General features: G+C 42.0%; 1 protein-coding gene across 2 annotated transcripts in view; it reads left to right on the forward strand.

Moving 5' to 3' along the window:
* The window catches only part of MEIS1 (Meis homeobox 1), a 136,612-nt gene that overhangs the window by 28,334 nt on the left and 90,693 nt on the right, over nt 1–17,585 (forward strand). For both annotated transcript variants that reach the window (XM_061210792.1, XM_061210793.1), the window contains exon 7: nt 425–536. In XM_061210792.1, the coding sequence (XP_061066775.1) occupies nt 425–536 (112 nt within the window). The remainder of the gene's footprint in view (nt 1–424; nt 537–17,585) is intronic.

Raw genomic sequence — 17,585 nt, forward strand, 5'->3', positions numbered from 1 at the left:
GGATGAATCAGAAACCTCTACACACCGCAGTGTTACAGACCACCACTCTCACTTTGCACTTTTAGAGTAGCAGATATTGTGCCAGAGGGTTGCTTGACATTAAAAATACAGTCAGAATGAAGTGGCAGCGGTTTCCCCCCTCCCCCCTTCTTTGCCTGGAATGTTTTTGTTTTCCTTAGTAATAAAGCATGCAATTACTTACAGAATAACTATTGGTAGACATTATTTTAGCTTCGAAGCGGAAATTGGCACATTTTAGATGCACCAGTGGAGCTCTGAGCTGGCACCATTAGTGAAGGGGGACGGGAAAGATGATGTGCTTGTCCAGTCCAGCCCTCCACCACTTTGTCACCGTGAGAGGGGACCCTGCCGGGACCGTGTTAACAGACCACTGTATTCAGATGTCTGCTTTGTGCCCTCACAGCCCTCTTGGAACAGAGATCACGATGACACGGCATCTACCCGCTCAGGAGGAACCCCGGGCCCTTCCAGCGGGGGCCACACATCACACAGTGGGGATAACAGCAGTGAGCAAGGTAGGAGGGCTGTTCTTGTTCTCTTGCTACTTGTGTCATTTTTCAGGGTTGAAAAATTAGAAATGTCTGGTGAGGGACTCTTTATACAGTTTCTCCTAGAATACAAACCCCGTGTAATATGAGAACCGGTTCATCTTATTTTATTCCTCTCGACCCCCTTCTTCTTCTTCTTTTTTTTTTTTTTAAATTATTAGCACCTTTAATTATTATTTATTTATTTATATATTTTTGGCTGTGTTGGGTCTTCGTTTCTGTGCGAGGGCTTCCTCTAGTTGCGGCAAGCGGGGGGCCACTCTTTGTCGCGGTGCGCGGGCCTCTCACTATCGCGGCCTCTCTTGTTGCGGAGCACAGGCTCCAGACGCGCGGGCTCAGTAGTTGTGGCTCACGGGCCTAGTTGCTCCGCGGCATGTGGGATCTTCCCAGACCAGGGCTGGAACCCGTGTCCCCTGCACTGGCAGGCAGATTCTCAACCACTGCGACACCAGGGAACCCCCCCCCCTTCTTCTTTCTCTGCCAGACCAGCTGCCTAGCTGCCTGTCACCTGGCCACCTCCATAAAACAGGGTCAGTTAATGGACTGAGATTAGAGAAGTAGATTAGACATTCGAATGTGTGGAAGTAGCATGCCACTAATACCCTGCTCTGCAAATAAAAAAGTGTTATTATTACTTACCCTTAGAGGCTTTTCAAGAGATCATGAAGAAACACCCACTAGGATTCCAACTGAACAATGTCTTAAGATGCCTAGAAGGCAGTGGGCCTTTTAGAAACCCATGCCGGGCTTCCCTCTTCACTGGGTTGAAGCCATTTTTCTGGATTTACTTATTTGAATCTCTTAAGTGCTTGGCTTCGTGGCAAAGTCAGACTAAAGGGAATTAGGATGAAATGGAAAGAATCCAGATCAATTTCATTTGTGTGGTTCTTGGAATGCACATACCTGTATGTGTATTTGGGTGTCCATGGATGTGCATGTCTGCCTATAACAGGTAGGAGATAAAGTTTAAACATAAAGTTAAGCTTCAGCAATAAGGTGAATGAGGATTTAGACGTTTTGTACTGCTTTTGATGGGAACTACTGCAGGGTATTTTGTGTTCAATTCATGCAACCGAAGGGAGTATTCTCTCTCTGAATATAAAAAGATGGCTTTATTGAAGTTGACTGAGCCCACAGTAGGTACATACTTTAAAATCCAGTTTTATGATCATGTTTCACTGGAGTGCTGTTACCCAACAAAAGAATTTTGTTTTCTAACCGAACTGGGCTATACCAATTAAAATTGCAAAGTCTACAATGAATTGAACACGATTAATTTGACAACAGAAACAGAAAAGTTCTTTTTTGGGGGGAGGGGTGGCAGATGTATGCTATTTGGACTGGGAATAACTTCTACACATAGAATTTTAAGCATTTGAGATATTTTATTGTTCAGAGAAAAGTTGCTGACTTCATCACAACTGTAAGTCTAGCAAAAATGGAGCCTGGAAGAGTAAACTGGTTCAGAGCTGAGGCAGAAACTGGTAACCTCTGACCTCTGCCTTTTACTGGAAAACGATATGCAGCATAAATCCATGGGGCCTATTTCCTTTCAAGTGTGCGTATGTATATGTTATGGTGTTGCTGTTCACAGCACTATAGTTGAGGTCAGCATTTCCATATAAAGCCCTACTTTTAGAATTCAGCTTGCACCAAGAGTTTTCAGAAAGGTGTAAATGGACTCTCAATTCTTTTTCCTGTACTCCAGAGTTGCTACATGGGGTCATAGCCTAGTGTTTTGTTTGTCTGTTTGTTTTTCTTTTTCATGTCTTGCTTTTTAAGACTACCATCAGGAGGGTAGTTTGGCTGCTACTTTGAAGGCTTGTAAACTGCTGAAATGCATTTGTTTAAAATGGAAACATGAGTTTTCTTAAACATCATCTGATAAAAGGACTTTCAGAGGGCAAATGCCCCACCCCAGTTCTTCCCCTCTGACCTGTTGGAACAAGGAATCAGGAATTTCTCAGGTTCCTTTCTCCTTCAACACGTGTTCTCTAAAGGCCAATTTAATAGTGAATGTGACTGTAAGCCGTATACCCTTCACATTGCCAGAGTTTTCCACTTATATCGTTCCTCTTTCTGTTTTTTCATATAAGACCACCACCTCGTTTTTCTTTTTAAAGCATTTTCATATAAATAGTCTCATTGGAATGACCTCAATTGAACCTGCCTAAAACAACTCTGGTGGCAGATAAAACAGGTCTAGCCCCATTTGACAGAGGAGGGACAGAAGCTGTGGATGAGCTGAGCGATTTGTTGAAGCCCTGGTGCAGCATCAGGCCTAAAATTTCAGTTTCCTGATTATTTATATAAGATTCTTCTCGTCATGCCCTCTTTCCATCAAAGAAGGAAAGTCACTTACTTCCATGGTGATCATGGGGAAGATTTCGGTGCTGATTCCCCCCCAACGGCTCCCCACCAGCTGGACCACAGAGGTAGTAGGAGTCACACCTTCCGTCCCCCCTGCCCCTCCCCGCACTGCCCTCTCCTGGGCAGTGCGATTTATTCCCTGCTAAATGCAGAATGATGCCTGCAAGTGTTGCTGTAACAACTTCGGTGCATTTCCATGCCAACCACAACGCTTCTCAACTCTTTTTTTTTCATCCCTGGGACCTGTGGAGCTGGGTCTTTGTGCAGCCTTCGGATTAGCTGTGCACAGTGGCTTTTCCGTGTTCTCCTGTCTGCCTTTTCTGGCAGGCATGGATGTGTAAGCCGTGCCAGCATTTGGCCTGTAGTGCATGTCCTAAATAGTTATTTACACAGTTTGAGTCCATTTTAGTCAACTGGGTAAATAACAGCCCTCTTCAAAAGATTTATAAATCCATAAATATGTCTTTATACATACCCAATAGACAGAAATAACTCAATCTGTCAAGAACATATCCAAAGAGGTGTTTCCCTCACAGATGGGAGTAATACATATTTTAAAACTTTCTCTACTGTATTATTTGTACTGCATTTCCTTTTTCCTCTTTCCTTTTCAATGTTTGCCACTTCATTATGGCACCCAGGGTACAAAAAAAAAGAAATCCCCTAGGCTTTGGTCCTCTGTGAAATAACCTTGTCTGTGGTACAAGGTAGGCATGTAACAGGCTCTGTCCTGTTCTTTTGGACTTCCAAAGTAAAGCAAAGAAAATCGGTCATCCAGGAAATTTGTAATGTTCTGACAGATTTCAAAATACAGTAACAGTTCCTAGTTAGGGTTCCAGCAATTTGGGGGATTTTTGAGCGCCTGACGATTTGCCAAATGAGTGGCTCTTGTGGTTGATAGAGTAGTTTTGGTCCACATTTTTACCTAAGCATAAAAAAATAAAGTACAAAATCCAACCCTGGGCATTCTGAAGAGAATATACGTGAATTATGTAATCAAGGAAATGTGAAAGATATTATTATTATTCAGGGATTTGATGTTTATTCATGATTTACATAATGCATCTCTCCCCCAACTCAAATTGTTTATCATGGCAACTCTTCTTATGGCATCTACATTCATTTCATAGTAACCCTTGTGGCCCCCTGCAGGAAATCGATTCTTTAATAGCAAAGCGCCTTTAAATGGGCATTTAAAAGGAAGGCCTAACATCTGTGTTTGGTTGGGGATTCTACTGCTGCGGCTGGGACATTGATTTTGTCTACTCTTTAACTTCCTCAAAGCACTTCCAAAGATATGAGATTGGATTCTTATTTTCTCACTGTCAATGATTTGCTATTTTCCCATTTCAGAAGAGAGAAAAGTAAAGCTCAGAAATATTGAAGTGAGTCACCGTGAGAGTCACCTCCGGGTCTTGGTCTCTTGCCTTTGTAACTACTTTAGGATGGGGTGTTTTCAGGACCCCCAAGCAGAGTCTCATAAGATGAGGTGCACATTGGCAGATACTGGGCTCTTTCATGTGTCTTGTTTATCCTACTGTGTGTGGCTGCCCTACTGACCATAATCAGGGTCTATTCTAGGAAGCGTGTGGTCTGGACAGACAGAAGACCAATCTGGTGCCTTTCCCCACCGGATTTGTACTCCCCCCCAAGGAGGGCTGCCGCAGACACTGTATAACCCATAAGCAGCCTTAACTGTGCTTGACCACAGTTTGAGTTTGGGCACGTCTCCGTTTTGGGTTGAAAGTCAAGAGAGACGAATACATGATAGTAATAAAATAATAAACTAGCACATTACGGGCTGTCAGTCAGTGTAGGTATTTCATCCCTCACTTTGTAGAGGAGGTCACAGAGATTCAGAGAGGCTGAGAGACTTACCCGAAGTCACATACTGGTTGGTGGTACAGTAGGGACTTGAACCCGTACCGTCTGACTCCAGAGCCCAAGCTACTATTTGATGTGATACTGAAGTGCGACTAAGAATGGGAAACAGATCATTCGAGGGCCGTTCTTTCTGTTATCAATTCAGGGGCTCTTCCCCCAGTGTCTGCACTGGGCCTGGCACTCCGCTCTGTAACAGTGACAGAGCTGTGAATAAAACAGAATCAGCATTAGCCTCAAGGGGGTTCTACTCTGCCGGGGACTGAGAATCCAGCTTTGTGTGCTAAGTAGAATGATGATCGAGCTATTTACAGAGGAGCAGGATGATTGATATGATTAATCTGTATTATGTATTAAGAGCCTCTACCATTTCACTCATTCTAAAATTTATTGAATTGAGAAGAGGAGCCTAGAAAACAAGTAAAGACATTTCTCTTGCAGAACGTTTCCCACTTCAAGCTCATCTCGTTTTCCTCTTTTGTGACGATAAAGAAAAAGTCTTATTTCTACATAGAAATTTGATGTGAAACATTTCAGCCCTAAAGGACTTCACTGGTCTCTAGAACTTCTAAAACGCACTTATGAACTTCTTTGGGGGCCAGGACTCAGATCAACAATAGTATCTTTGCTTCCACTAAAAAAAAAAAAAAAAAAAAAAAAGCAAAACCAGCATGTTTCTGTAAAGAGGAACAATTGAAAAGCATTTGCTATTTCTTTATAATAAAATGTATCAGTAGTTGCCAGTGCCTCCCACTGTCCCCTCCCCTCCACGCCAGCTTTTGTAGGAGTTCAGGCAACCTATAGGCAGAAGGCAACTCCATTTATTATTGAAGGGAATCTCGAGGCAGTCGTTTCAGACCTGTGAAGCCAGCAGGCAGAGCTGGGTGAGGGGGAGGTAGGGAAGGGCCACATTTTGTTCCAGATGACTAAGCAACGATTTATATACCCGCTCCGTCTTTTTACATGAAGAAGAAAAGTAATAACAGCCCAAACCCAGGCATTTGAAACAGTCAGCTGTCTGATGAATAATGGGATAGGTGGGAAGGAGCTCTCTGATTGGATGTCTTAATGAGCAATTTCGCACCGAGTTTGGGCTGCCATTCCCCTTGACCTTTGCCCTTTATTGACCAAACTGACACTTCATTTTTCACATACTTCCAATTATGTCTCGGCTTAAGTGTTGCCCTCCCTCCTTTATTTCTTTCCTATGGACAACTTGAGAGTAGTTGAGGCCACAGAAGATATTTTAATTTGAAAAACTACTGTAACAACTCAGGTTTAGGATACAATCTGTAATCTGCAGTTTTTCAGATGAAGACACAAAGTGACTACTGCTTGTTTTGAAACAGTTTTCTGTCTTTCTTTTTTTTTTTAAATCTCAACTTATTTTAAAAACAAAATGTTTATAATAACCTAAGAACCCTGAAAAGGAAGAAAAATGTTTAAAAAGTAGGTTTTTTGTTTTTTTTTTTTCATTTCATTTGTCTGTTGGTCAGAGTGACTTGAATGATTTTATATTTGTTCACACTTACCTCTTAAGCCTTGTTCTTCTCCGGGAACTTCTTATATTTCAATGGCACTAGAATGCATATTGAAAAATATGCTTTGGTGAGAAGAGAAAAGTAAAATATAATTGTGACCACAGGCCTTAGCCCTTGGGCCACGGCAGCCCTGTGTGGTACTTGAGTTACATTTAATGTTGTATTCAAATTAAAGTGTGGTCTTTGCTTGCAGTGGCAGGCAGAATAGGAAAATGATTTCCTGATGGGAAAAGTCAGGTGTAAAAAAGAAAGGGGAAGTCATTACACGCTGCAAATCCATGTTATCCAAAGGTCCATATTATTAACTTATCAAACATGTTGAATTAGATGTATGGACAGAGAATTGTTTTCCCAAGAACACCCCATGCTCTAGTCACCTTACCTTTTATTGACTCATCAAATGTGAGTAACCGTTTTCTGTTCTCCATTTGCTTGACTTCTAGCATCATGAACGCAGATCATCTTAAAACAAAGAAAAATAACTTCATCATCTAAAAGTCATAACTGTTTATTTAGGGGCATGAACTTGGCCATGAGTGTTTTCACAGAAAGTGTGTCTTCTCACTATTAGGCAGCATCACTAGTAAACCTGGTCATTGCTTTTCATCTTAAACAACTGAAAATTTCATTTGAAATTATTTACTCCCAGATAGATTTCTCTCTAACGCAGAAGTATTTGTCTCAAGTAGATGAAGTGTTACCTACTTTATTATGTAGCCCTCTGGCATATCCATGGCATATTTTTACTATAATATGGTAATAAAAGAATGTAAAAGGCAGACAAAGGTTCTATCTTTTTCTGTAAGGTGACCTCTGTTACCAAGTAACTGCTTTACTTATGAGCTTATTAAAAACTCAAAAAATGAGCTTTTCATACTTCACAGGCATTGATGTGAAAATGAGCTGTCCTGTGAGTAGTTTTCTTGATCATTTTTAGAACAATTGATTAGCCAAAGAGCTCCTGTCATTAGTTGACATTGACTGATAGCAATTTGTCACAAGCTCTGAAGGTCAGCTAGACAGTTGGAGTTTCAGCCTGCCTTTGATTGACCTTTACAGAGTCCATCCTCATGTGACTGGGTTTGAATGGGTCTGACCCTCGATTGGAAAAGACAGGGTATTAGTCAGCAGGATCATTTCGTATATTTTCTGTTGATCGCTCATTTTTATTTATGTGTGAACTCAAGGTCTGGATAGCTTATCAAATTTTGTACTCTAGTTTTTGAAACTTAAGAGGTGTGATATTTGTTAAGTATGGCCTTAAAACCACAATTCTGTTTTCCCTCTGGTTTGCAATGTTACGGTGGACTTGGTATGTGATGCAGACTTGGCTGCCAACACTTGCCATTGTCACCTGTGCAGATACTGGGGTTTTGTTGCCTGTGATGGATTGGAACTTTGTTCTTGTTGTGATTGTTTCTTAAGAGATACCAACTCCAGCGTGGCTTGTAGGACTTCTGAAATTATACCCCAGTTCTCTGACTTTCCTAGAATTAATGACATCGGTCTCTCAAGAATCCTGTGATAGTTTAAAAAATGAGTGGTAAAGAATTCTATGAATAATGATGTTATGTCAATTCATCAGGAAGTCCTACAGCCAGAAGGTATGAAAACTTTTTAGAAAGGTATCTTCTTTTCAGTTTCACTCAGTCTGCTGTAAATTAGAGAAAGCTTTTCTGGCTATAACAACATTGGCCTTTCAGCGAGAGTGGGATGTATTTTCTATTGTAGTGGACCTGGAAGTTAATGGTTCATAATGCTTACTTCTTTCTTTCCAAAACCGTTAAGTATTTTTCAAAAGCACATCTCATGTAGAAGAATATATTCCACACTCATATTAATAACATGCATTTTACTGCCTTATGTAAATAATAAAAATGGTGACCTGAGCGTTAAAAACCCAGATCTTACTGTGTAATTATTTAATTCAGTTTCCAAATAAGGCCTTTCTTTTCTCTTATTCTCTCTCACCTTCCCTTCTTCTCTTGATTCTGCATTGGGTTTTAAACTATAAGCAATAACTTGTTTTTCAGGTCCATCCTCATAGGCATTCCAGGGCCACCGCACAGCTGAAACATGTGTTTCAGTTTCTACCCAAGAAAATAAACCAGGAGAGAATCCATTGTCCCCAGTGGTGGATTCTTCACAGGGTGTCATTCTTGGCAAGGCAGAAGTGAGGAAGTTAGTTTTAGGGAAGCATGCATTTAATACAGCCCAAGGAGATAAAAAGAGTTTAGAATTATAATCACTTCTGCAGATGAGCCAAAATATGATCACAAGTTGTATTGAAGGAGGGAAATATAAATTTATGCATTCTAGTCAAGTCATCAAAAATGGATTAAGCACTTACTGTGTGGAAGGTGTGCTGTGTGAGGCTATAAAAATGAGTAGGTCATAGTATTTGCCCCAGGAAGTTCGTGTGTGCTCCCAAGAGCATCAAGCATATGCAAGTGAAATATTTGCTAAATGCTGAATATTCTTAGGGAGCTGTGAGTGTGTTTATTTCACAACACGCCAATGACCCAGACACAGTGAACTCTGTGGTCAAGGCTGTTGACTGAAACACAAAGTGGGTAGGATTTGGCCTAACTTGCAGAGGGACACCTCTACCTTGGTCCTCTGACTGCCATATAAGTTCAGCATCTCTGGGCCCTATGAGGCCACTCTAGGGAACTTGGTTCAGTTTTCCCGTGTGGCCACCTGGGGCCTTTGCTGTTTGAACTAGTGGGGTCATCATTGCTTTCTCCACCTTTAGTCACGTGGCTGCTGACTCATACTGATCTTCTTCAGGGGACCTTGACATTTTCTGGGGGGAGGGGACCCCTTTGGCAATTTGGTGAAGTCAATGGATACCTTGTCAGAGTAATATTTTTATTAACACACAAAATAAAATACATAAGATTGTAAGGGAAACTAATTATATTGAAATCCAGTTATCAAAATATTTTATTTTTATTTTTAAAAATAAATAAATTTATTTATTTATTTATTTATGGCTGCGTTGGGTCTTCATTGCTGCGCGTGGGATTTTTCTAGTTGCGGCGAGCGTGGGCTACTCTTCGTTGTGGTGTGTGGGCTTCTCATTGCGGTGGCTTCTCTTGTTGCGGAGCATGGGCTCTAGGCACTCAGGCTTCAGTAGTTGTGGCACGCAGGCTCAGTAGTTGTGGCTCACAGGCTCTAGAGCTCAGGCTCAGTAGTTGTGGTGCACGGGCTTAGTTGCTCCGTGGCATGTGGGATCTTCCCGGACCAGGGATCAAACCCATGTCCCCTGCATTGGCAGGCGGATTCTTAACCACTGCGCCACCAGGGAAGTCCTAACAAAGTATTTTAAAAAACAAATCGTAATATAGTGATATAAGTGCCTCGTTTTAATATGCATTAAATAACAAGGTCTAGCAATAATTCTATTGTCTATCACGTTTTTGAAATAGTGATGAATGTAAATGGTGTCTTAAGATATTTGTAACAACTGTATTGTAAATATGATTTCCATGGGTGACAAAGTCACAGGTCCTACTAATAGTTCTGTGGTTTGTTACTTACCTAGATACACACTTGAAGTAAATGCTAATTTCAGTTAGAGGTTAGTGAGAATAAAAGGTTAATTTTTTTTTCCCTTCCAAGTACTTGGATCTTATAAATTCTAACCATGGATCCCCTTGTAGGGGGAGGGTCTATGTAGTCCAGGTTAAAAACTTCTAAACTAATTTGTGTCATCTGTAGGAAGTATTCTGTGAACCCCCAGTTTGGAGGAAGTGATCCTCTTCTATGTTGTCAGGGTATCCTGTGTTTTATCATTTCTCATATATTGAAATGAGCCATTCATGCATCAGCCTCCCCAGGATGCCCCTTGGGAAGGGACTACGTCTTCTTCATCTTTAACTCTCCTGTGCCCAGCATAGTTATGACACATGGCCACTGATGGGTAATTATTTATTGAAGAGGGTTGGGAACCCTCTCATGCTTTCAAACTGTGATTACACTACATTCCCTCAGGACTGATTTCTTTTGGGTGCCAGATGGCTAATCTCACATGGTAATCTCTGTCAAATTGTAAATAGATACGTAGGTCTTGTCTGTTCCCACCCGCAGAAAGGCGTTTTAACCGGGACACTCAAGGAAAGATTCGACAGGTAGCTCTTTCAGAAGTTGGTGGTAGATGGGTTTGGGGATGTACCTTAAGTCACGGCATCCACATAGTTGCTGGTTCTGCCTACTCCTTCACTTGGGTTCCATCCTCTGGCCCTGAATGGGCTTCCAGTAGAGGATGGGTGGAGACTGGCTACAGCATTTCAGTATCTTTTGAGGGATCTAAGGGTCGAGGTTAAGGATGAATTACAGGAGTAACTGTGCCACCCTGGGAGGATGCTTTTATGTCCTGTGCTGTTCCCAGCAGCAGACATGATTCCATCCCCTGGGATGTGATATTTAGCTCTGCTCCTGAATTTATCTCTCTCCCTCATGACTGCTAGCACTAATTAAGGATAGTGGTGGAGGTTTTGGCTGTTGGCCTAGCAAAAACTAACCCAAACAGTAAATTTATGCCAAGCGTTTTCCTTAAAAAGAGGTGGGCGTTGTCTACCTCTTACATTGATTGGTCCCAGAAGTGTAGTTGATAAGTTGGGTTTTGCTCAAGTGTCTGGCTTTGTGGATTAGTTCAGTCTTGCAGATAATTTTCCGTAATTACTTAACCTAAAAGCATTCTGTTTGATTAGTACAATTAGCTTTAGCCTTCCCCCATTTACCAATATCAACCCGTATGCATTCCTAGACGAAGCTTATTTTATTTCCTAACAAAGAATGGAAGAGGTAGAACTGCCTTCTACTTATTCCCATATCAGGAGAAAAAGAGAACATGACCTTACCTAGAAAATCTTAAATTTTCTTCAAAATCGTATATTTTTAAGAAAGGGGGAATTGAAGAGTGAATGCAGAAAACATTGAATTTACCAATAGGTTTGTGGCTAGATTATTAACATTTAATCAGTTCTCTCTCTTTAAACATTTCATTTGTTTTAGTTTGACTCTTTCCTTGAGTGCCCCTATTACAATGCACCTGTGAGAGCAGGACAGCACCTTATACCTTGTGCCCTTTTGTACTTTGATACCTTAGGAGAAAAAGGATATATCTTAATTTTACAATGCTTTTACATATGTTCCTTTCCTTTCTATGAAAGGGTTTAAGGAAATTAGCCAAAGTATACAATAGGATTCAAACGAAGTAGATGAAGATATCAGAATGAAAGGAAAATAAATGAGAAGTCAGTCTTAAGGGTAGTAAGGAACAATATGAATTATAAGATCCTGTCCAGTTGCTAGAGGTAGGCAGTTAATTTGGCTCTGAGCTTCCTAGCAGCCAAAATGAAGAGTGAAATATAATTAGTTACAAGCTTTAGAGCATCCATGGAAGTGTTGCTCAGAAGAATCCCTTTGACAGGCATTAGGACCCACACGTGCTCACCCAGGGAATCCAGTGAGATGGCATAGGCTGACATCCTAACAACACCTGTAGGGCTCCACTACATTCCCCTCAGCTCCTAGCGCAGTGCTGCAAATAGAGTAAGTACCTGATAAATATTTGATTGATTTGTTCGGATGTCTGGATTTATATTCAGCCCATTCGCACTTTCACTCCTTGGTATCTAAGCTTGTCTTGATTTCCGTAGTCGAAACAGATGACAGCCTGTCTTCATATGAGCCACAGCGCTGATCATTTCGCAATGCCATGAGACCTTTTCCCACTTTTCCATCTCCTTCTTCTGACCATTTCATGGTGAACCAACTCCATTCTTTTTTCCCTGTACCTGGGGCTTGGGATGCAGGCAAGAATGCTCTTGTCCTTCTCGTTATTATACTCTGAAACAGGGTTAATGGAGCCAGAGAGATTCAGATAAGTGATGGTGAAAAGGGAGATGTCGAGGGACTGAGGTGGGATACCGGGATGGGAAGATTCAGGGGCCACGGTCTTTAACAATGGAAGTTCCGATGGAATACGATTTCAACCTATAAAATAGGAGCAGACTGTGTGTTGTGAATATTTGGATTACCAAGCACTCAGAACATCTCCTTATGTGAAAGGAATTCTTTTAGTGCCAATAAAAGGTATTGTTTCGGGACTTCCCTGGTGGCGCAGTGGTTAAGAATCCGCCTGCCAATCCAGGGGACACGAGTTCGATCCCTGGTCCGGGGAGATCCCACATGCCACGGGGCAACTAAGCCCGAGAGCCACAACTACTGAGCCCACGTGCCACAACTACTGAAGCCCGTGAGCCGAGAGCCCGTGCTCTGCAACAAGAGAAGCCACTGCAGTGAGAAGCCCGTGCACCTCAATGAAGAGTAGCCCCCGCTCGCTGCAACTAGAGAAAGCCCGCGCACAGCAACGAAGACCCAACGCAGCCAAAAATAAATAAATAAAATTTTTAAAAAAGGTATGATTTGATATTGTGAATTTTAAGCTGATGAGAGGAATACTCCCAAAAGTAGAAAAGGTGAAGACAGAACTAGCCCCATTTACTAACTTACTGAGTACTAATTGAATGTCCACTATGTAGTAGCCCATTGCTAGATGTGAGAATTGAGAGTGAAAGAGGCTATTCCTGGCATCAAGAAGCTGACAGTCCTGTGGCAGAGCAGACAGTTCACACATGGTAGGTTAAGTCTCATGATTCAGTGGGCTCAGTGTAATTTGGAAACAGGGGAACAGCACCTAACAAACTGGTAAAGATGCAGCGACTGCCTCTCCCCATCCTTCCACGGCAGGCATCCTTAGTAGATCACGGTACACTTTCTCACTGAGCTTGAATGGGACTTGGATGTGGGTCCTTCTCGGCACAGCACTCCAGGCAGCCACTACCGCATCCCCCAGAGTTAGCCCTGGAAGCAATCTGCTTTCATTCCCAATCTCCTAGCCAGCTCCCCCAAGGAAACTTGGGGAACTTGATAGAAACTTGGGATGGATGGAGAAGTAGAAGGGCATGTGAGGCACAGAAATTAGTTTGTGTAGAGGCGTGAAGGAGAGAGAAAGCATGACACTCCCGAGGCTTCCCGTATACCTCTGTGAGCAGAGAACATGGGAAAGGAAGAGTCTGAGGGGAGGCCAAGAGGTAGCAGGGCCAGACCACGAAGGATCATAGATGTCATCTTAGGGAGCTGGGAGTGTGTTGGGAGTTGGGGAGCCACTGAAAACGTTAGAGTTGTGTCCTGGTCAGATCCGAGTGAAGGAGGGATGGGTGGGGAGGAAGCTGGGGCCAGCGCTGCTACTCTTCAGAAAGGCTGAGCACGCGGGCTGAGGCCGGGGAGGAGGCTGCAGAGAAAAGCTTTGGAGGAGGAGACTGGACCAGACTGAGGGGTGCGGGCATGGTGGGGTTCAGAAGGGCCTGGAGACAGGCCAGGTCTCAGAACACTGCTTTCTAGACCACAGGTCCCTTCTGGCACGCTCACTGTCTTCTGAGGGTAGCCTCCCAAAGGTGGGCTGGTCACTGCTGGCTCTGGCTTCTCCTCCACACCCAGGCTGGACACTCTTCTCACCCTCTCCGAGGGTGGCCCGCTGAAGCCCGGCCACCACCCTCTGCCTCCCCACTTTCCCGCGGAGAAGGCTCTGGCTCCATGGTGACTAGGGGCTGCGCGGAAAGGAAGAGGCCAGCCAAGCTATCATGGGAATCTGGTGACTCACTTCATCAGTTTACTGTTCTGAACATGAGGTGACTTCCCCCCTTGCTTGACAACTGATGGATGAGCGTTTCCTGAGTATCTGCAGAGTAGATGCTTTGTTTCATGGGCCTTCGTGTTCATGGACTCCCAGTGGGTCCTAATCCTGCCTTCCCACTTCCCAGGCGGCTAATTTCTCTTTGTATGTAGAATCTTCAAATTACCTGCCAGACTTAATCAACTCCAGGAAGAAAATAATATACTCTTGCGCCTGCAGATACAACTCTGGTTCCTTCCACTTTTTGCCTGAACGTTAAAGAATGAAGGATACTTCTTTATACTGAAACAGTATTTTCTTGACTCACAACACTTTCACCTCGTACTTAATATGTCTACATTGAAAGGTGTCTTTTAAAATAGTATACTTCATTTTGTGTGTCAGTTTTCACCTTCTTTCCCAGGATGTGGGTTTGTGTATTTTTAGAAGGATTGTCCTTTACTTCGTTTCCAGATGTCCTGAGCCTCTTTTTTTTTTTTAAGGTTTTTTTTTTTAATATCTTTAAAGGAGTATAATTGTTTTACAATGTTGTGTTAGTTTCTGCTGTACAACAAAGTGAATCAGCTATATGTACACATATATCCCCATATCCCCTCCCTCTTGAGTCTCCCTTCCACCCTTCCTATCCACCCCTCTAGGTCGTCACAAAGCACCGAGCTGATCTCCCTGTGCTATGCAGCAGCTTCCCACTAGCCATCCATTTTATATTTGGTAGTGTATATATGTCAATGCCACTCTCCCTGATGCTCTTGATAGGAAAGGAGTCAGCTTCAGAAAATATTAATTGCTCCACTAAATGACGGAATGTTAATAAAAGCTACATAGCAAGAAGTAGAAGCATTCCTTTAAGGCTCCAAGAATATTCCTTAAGCTTATTTTTCATAACTGAAGTGGAGGCAGTAGGCTTGTGTTATGTGGGTCAGAATCATCATCCTAGATTGTGGCCGTGGTCCTTAGATTTAGTTTCCATATTTCAAATGGAGGCAGTAGGTTTAATGTGTCTTACTTTGCAGCTGGAACAGATTCTATTTTTAATCTGTAAGTTGAATGTGGCAAGGAGCCATGTGCTGCCCAGATCCAAATGCATAACTCCTGTTGCTATCAGTGAGTTTCTTGATGGATTGGAAAGAAGTATTTATTCCAAATATCTCTCTGACTCTGTAGAATTAAACATGCTGAACAAAACCTAGCACTTTTCAAGTTAAAACGAAGTGTTTTCTCAAGTAGCAACCATGCTGGCTTAAAGGAATCGTGCAACAATCCCAAATGGACACACACACACATAACCGTAGAATTGGTTTTCAGGCAGAGAGAGGCAACTGGGCTCAGGATCCTGGGTGGCAGACAGAGTAAAGGACATGGCTGTATTGATACACAAAATTGCCTTTAAATGGAAGAGATAAGGGGAGAAAACCTTTTCTTTGGATGGTGCTCTGCTCATGGGAATGCACACATTTTTGTTGGTGAGCAATTCTAGCAAAAGCCCTCCTGTACTTCCTCACTCTTATTACCCAGTGGTGGGAATGGTATGGCAATGTTTGCTTAGAATTGACTGGTGTTTGCATCTATAAATAAATGTACTCAAATCATAATTGTTATAACAGGATTGCTTGATTACCTGGCAATCGCCTTGTTCTGAGATAGCTTTTGGATCACCTGTTCGTTGGGAACATTTGACAGACCTATGTTTATTACCCAATTGAATGTCAGTAGCAATTGCAGCTAAAGATAAACAAAAATGCAAGTACTTGTTGACCTTGACTTTTTTCCACAAGAGATTGGACTTGATGGCTCTATTGCTGTTGAGCTGATAAGGGTTATAAACAGTAGTTTAAGGAAAATGTTTTATTCCCAGAGGAAAATACCCTATTTGCTGTGGGAAATGGCAATAGCCATGTATACCCTTTGCCAGATTCCCTTAATTCACCTTTATTTGGCCTGTGGGAAAAGGATATGGGTGTGGTGGGGGGGGACTTTTTATGGCTTTAATATACATTTGCATAGATTGTTATAAATTGTGAATGGTGTAGTCAGCAGATTACATACAATTTTAGAAGAAGCCAATGAAGTTTCTGTGATTTATGATATTTAGTAATATGATTTCTTTGTAAACTATCACGTTAATATAATATTGTGTTTCAGAGATGCAGAGCTTGTAAAAATGCAACATGGTGCCCAAATGCTCTTTCAGATTCTAATTAAAAACATAAAAATATTGTTGGTTAGTAATCTCACTAGGGGCAAAGAGAGAGAAAATGAACCTGGTGAATATATTGACATGGGACACTATGAAAGGACACTGGGGGATGTGGCAATCAGCACTTTTCTTTGGGCACAAGTCTTATTAAGTTGCAGATTTGAATCAAGACACTTTGGGCCATTAAGGATTCCCCATTTCTTGGTGAGGCATAAAGCCTCGGTGACTTGTCCTATTTGCTCTTCAAAATCCCACTGCATTTTCCTTTTGAGAAGAGGTGCTTTGGCTCAATGCCACTGGCTTCAACTTTTGCTCTTAAAATGTTGTTTTGATGCATAGTGTAGTGATGGCTGAATTGATTTCTGTGCATAAACGGTGGCCTAGATTCTTGCCCTGTGGAAATCCGTGGAATTAAGAGCTGTAGGTTCCCGGAGTGATAAGAGGTAAGCGAATGATTAGATATGCATGCAGGGAAAAAAATAGAGATGCTTGTAGAATGGAAATAAGAGTCTATATAATTTGCAAGTTTAATGTAAATGTAAGCCACTAATACAACTAATAATTTAATGCTAATATGTGAGAGTAAGTAAATGTAATTCTAATCATTTCCTGTTTGGTGTGTTCTCAAAGAATTCTGAGCAAAAATATACTGTATTGAAATATTTTCCCGGCTACCCAGGATGAAAGGCTGGTCTGCTGACAGCTGTGGCCCTTATGAGACCTCTGGGATACTGGTGGCTCAAATTTCTTTCTAGATAAAGTTGTGGGACAGTTTGAGATTGCAGAATCTTAGCCAGAATTTCTTGCAGAGATGTTTAGAACACTGGGCTAGTGGATTTGATCCCACAGACATACCAGCTGAGATCTCGTCCAACATGCCGTTTTAAAAAGCCACTGGTATTATTTAATAATACAGAATATATTTTTCTAAATATATTCTAAGTATTTGACCTTTTACTCCATTTGTCAAAGTACGGATTTCCTGGTGAAGATATCTTGGATAAGTTTTGGATACACTTTTGTGAGAACAGGCCCTTTGAATGAAATTTTAAAATATAAGGAAAGAAGGCCATGCCATAGGTAACTAGCAGGGAATTTTGTGCTGTCTTTAAGGAAACAACAATGGCAGAGCAGAAGAGTTCCCTTCTTCCCCGCTGGTCCTCTTTGCTAGGCCCCATTTCTTTATCTGTGAATTTCTTGGGAGAATCCCTGCTTGCTGACTTCCACTTTTCCATGAAACTTTTGTGAAGAACAGTGGAAATCTTTGCAATGACAGATGCCATTGCGGATTATCATGATGTCCATTACCTGGTGGATGAAAT

Source organism: Eubalaena glacialis, chromosome 14 (genome assembly GCF_028564815.1).
Source record: "Eubalaena glacialis isolate mEubGla1 chromosome 14, mEubGla1.1.hap2.+ XY, whole genome shotgun sequence".
Taxonomy (NCBI): domain Eukaryota; kingdom Metazoa; phylum Chordata; class Mammalia; order Artiodactyla; family Balaenidae; genus Eubalaena; species Eubalaena glacialis.